The sequence below is a fragment of the Austrofundulus limnaeus genome, unplaced genomic scaffold (genome assembly GCF_001266775.1).
Source record: "Austrofundulus limnaeus strain Quisiro unplaced genomic scaffold, Austrofundulus_limnaeus-1.0 Scaffold455, whole genome shotgun sequence".
NCBI lineage: Eukaryota > Metazoa > Chordata > Actinopteri > Cyprinodontiformes > Rivulidae > Austrofundulus > Austrofundulus limnaeus.
In genome coordinates, this window is record NW_013952857.1 from 188,481 (window position 1) to 189,985 (window position 1,505).

At 46.2% G+C, this 1,505-nt stretch overlaps 1 protein-coding gene across 2 annotated transcripts in view; it reads right to left on the reverse strand.

Moving 5' to 3' along the window:
• Positions 1-629, reverse strand: part of fzr1b (fizzy/cell division cycle 20 related 1b) — a gene marked incomplete in the record, with an annotated part of 15,175 nt that extends 14,546 nt beyond the window's left edge. The window contains 2 exon segments of one of the 2 annotated variants that reach the window (XM_014025088.1): positions 52-225; positions 412-629. In XM_014025088.1, the coding sequence (XP_013880542.1) occupies positions 52-129 (78 nt within the window). 2 annotated transcript variants of the gene reach the window in all.
• Between the last annotated feature and the right edge of the window lie 876 nt (positions 630-1,505).

The following is a 1,505-nucleotide window of genomic DNA, read 5'->3' on the forward strand; positions in this document are numbered from 1 at the left end:
ATAATAATAATAATAATAATAATAATAAAGTATTTTAAGGATGTCACTCACCTTGCTGAGGCGGCTCTCTGCAGGCAGGTTCTGGTGGTTGATCTGCCTCAGCAGCCGTCTCTCGTAGTCCTGGTCCATGTCCCTCAGGTCTACCAGGCAGCAAGGCCCCTCTGCTGCCCCCCCTTCACACCTCTGCTCCCTCCCGGTGAGGAACTCCACACAGGACCCCCATCTCTGCGAAAAAACAAAGCATCAGCTCGAAGACAGCGTCCACCTGCATCACTCTGAGGTCTGCAGGCTGAAAACCAGACCACCACTGATTGTTTATTATTCGCGTCAAGGCGAATAATGACGTAAAAAAATGGCGTAAAGCTTCCTGGGAAAGCCAAAAAACGTTGTCATAGCATCGGGCTCGCGCACCTCATTTAAAAACCTATCGTGACGCCAGCCGGCTTGGAAACCGCGAGCCCGTCTCACCTGCGGACACGGACGGTCTCTCAGGTGACCAGGAAGCCTGCCGTCATCTTCGGTTTGCGTTCAGACCACCGCGGCGGGAGACAGCTGCCTGTGAAGCCCGCGGCGGTCCACCCAGACGCCAACGCGGCTCGCTGCTGGTGTTTATGTTTTCCGACAAAGATGGCGGCCGTGAAGTCAGCTGGAGCAGAAATTCTTCGCTTTTGGTTGACTTCTGCTGCCTGTTGTGTCAGCGGCGCAACAGCGACACCCAGCGGTCGTTCCTGGTCACTTCCTCTGTGTGTTCCAGGTGTGACCACAGGGTGGCGCTGCAGCTCTGTCAGTCCACTGCAGATCCTCTTCACTACAACAGTGTTACTACCAGAGGTCTACAGAGTAGTTGAAAACAATAACTAAGTAGAAATAACTTAACAGAAAATGACTGGTGAAAAATAAAAAAGTACTTAAGTAATAGTCATAAAACTTTTCACAAAAACTGGGAAATTAAAAGTGTTTAATGTTTCTAAACTGTTCGGGTTGAATTATTTGCTGACTTTTTGAGTGGTGTTTTTGTTTACTTCTACTGTTTATTTATATTGCGCCAATTTACAACAAATATTATCTCAGGACACTACAGAAACATTATAAAATACCCATTAGTAAAAGTTGTTTATTTAAGGAAGGAAGCCAGCCGATTGCATCAAATCTCCACAATGTTGCAGTCTCCCATCCTGAGCAGTATACAGGCAACAGTGCAAAGAAAGAACCAGGAAGAAACCTCCAGCAGAACCAGCCTTAGAATGTGCAGCCATCAAACTACAAAAAATATGGATACAAAAGAGTTGGTCTATGTGTAGTTTTAATGGTCCATGTGTGCTTCCTATGGTCCATCATGTGTATTTTCTGTGGTCCAGGTGTAGTATGGTCTAGGTGTGGTTTCTATGGTCTACTTGTAGAATTAATGGGACTCATGCAAGAACCGTTCGTACGCACAGATTTGTTCTTAAATTGTGCGTACGAGTGATTTAGGAGAATTTGTGGCATTCACCAATGTTTTCGTA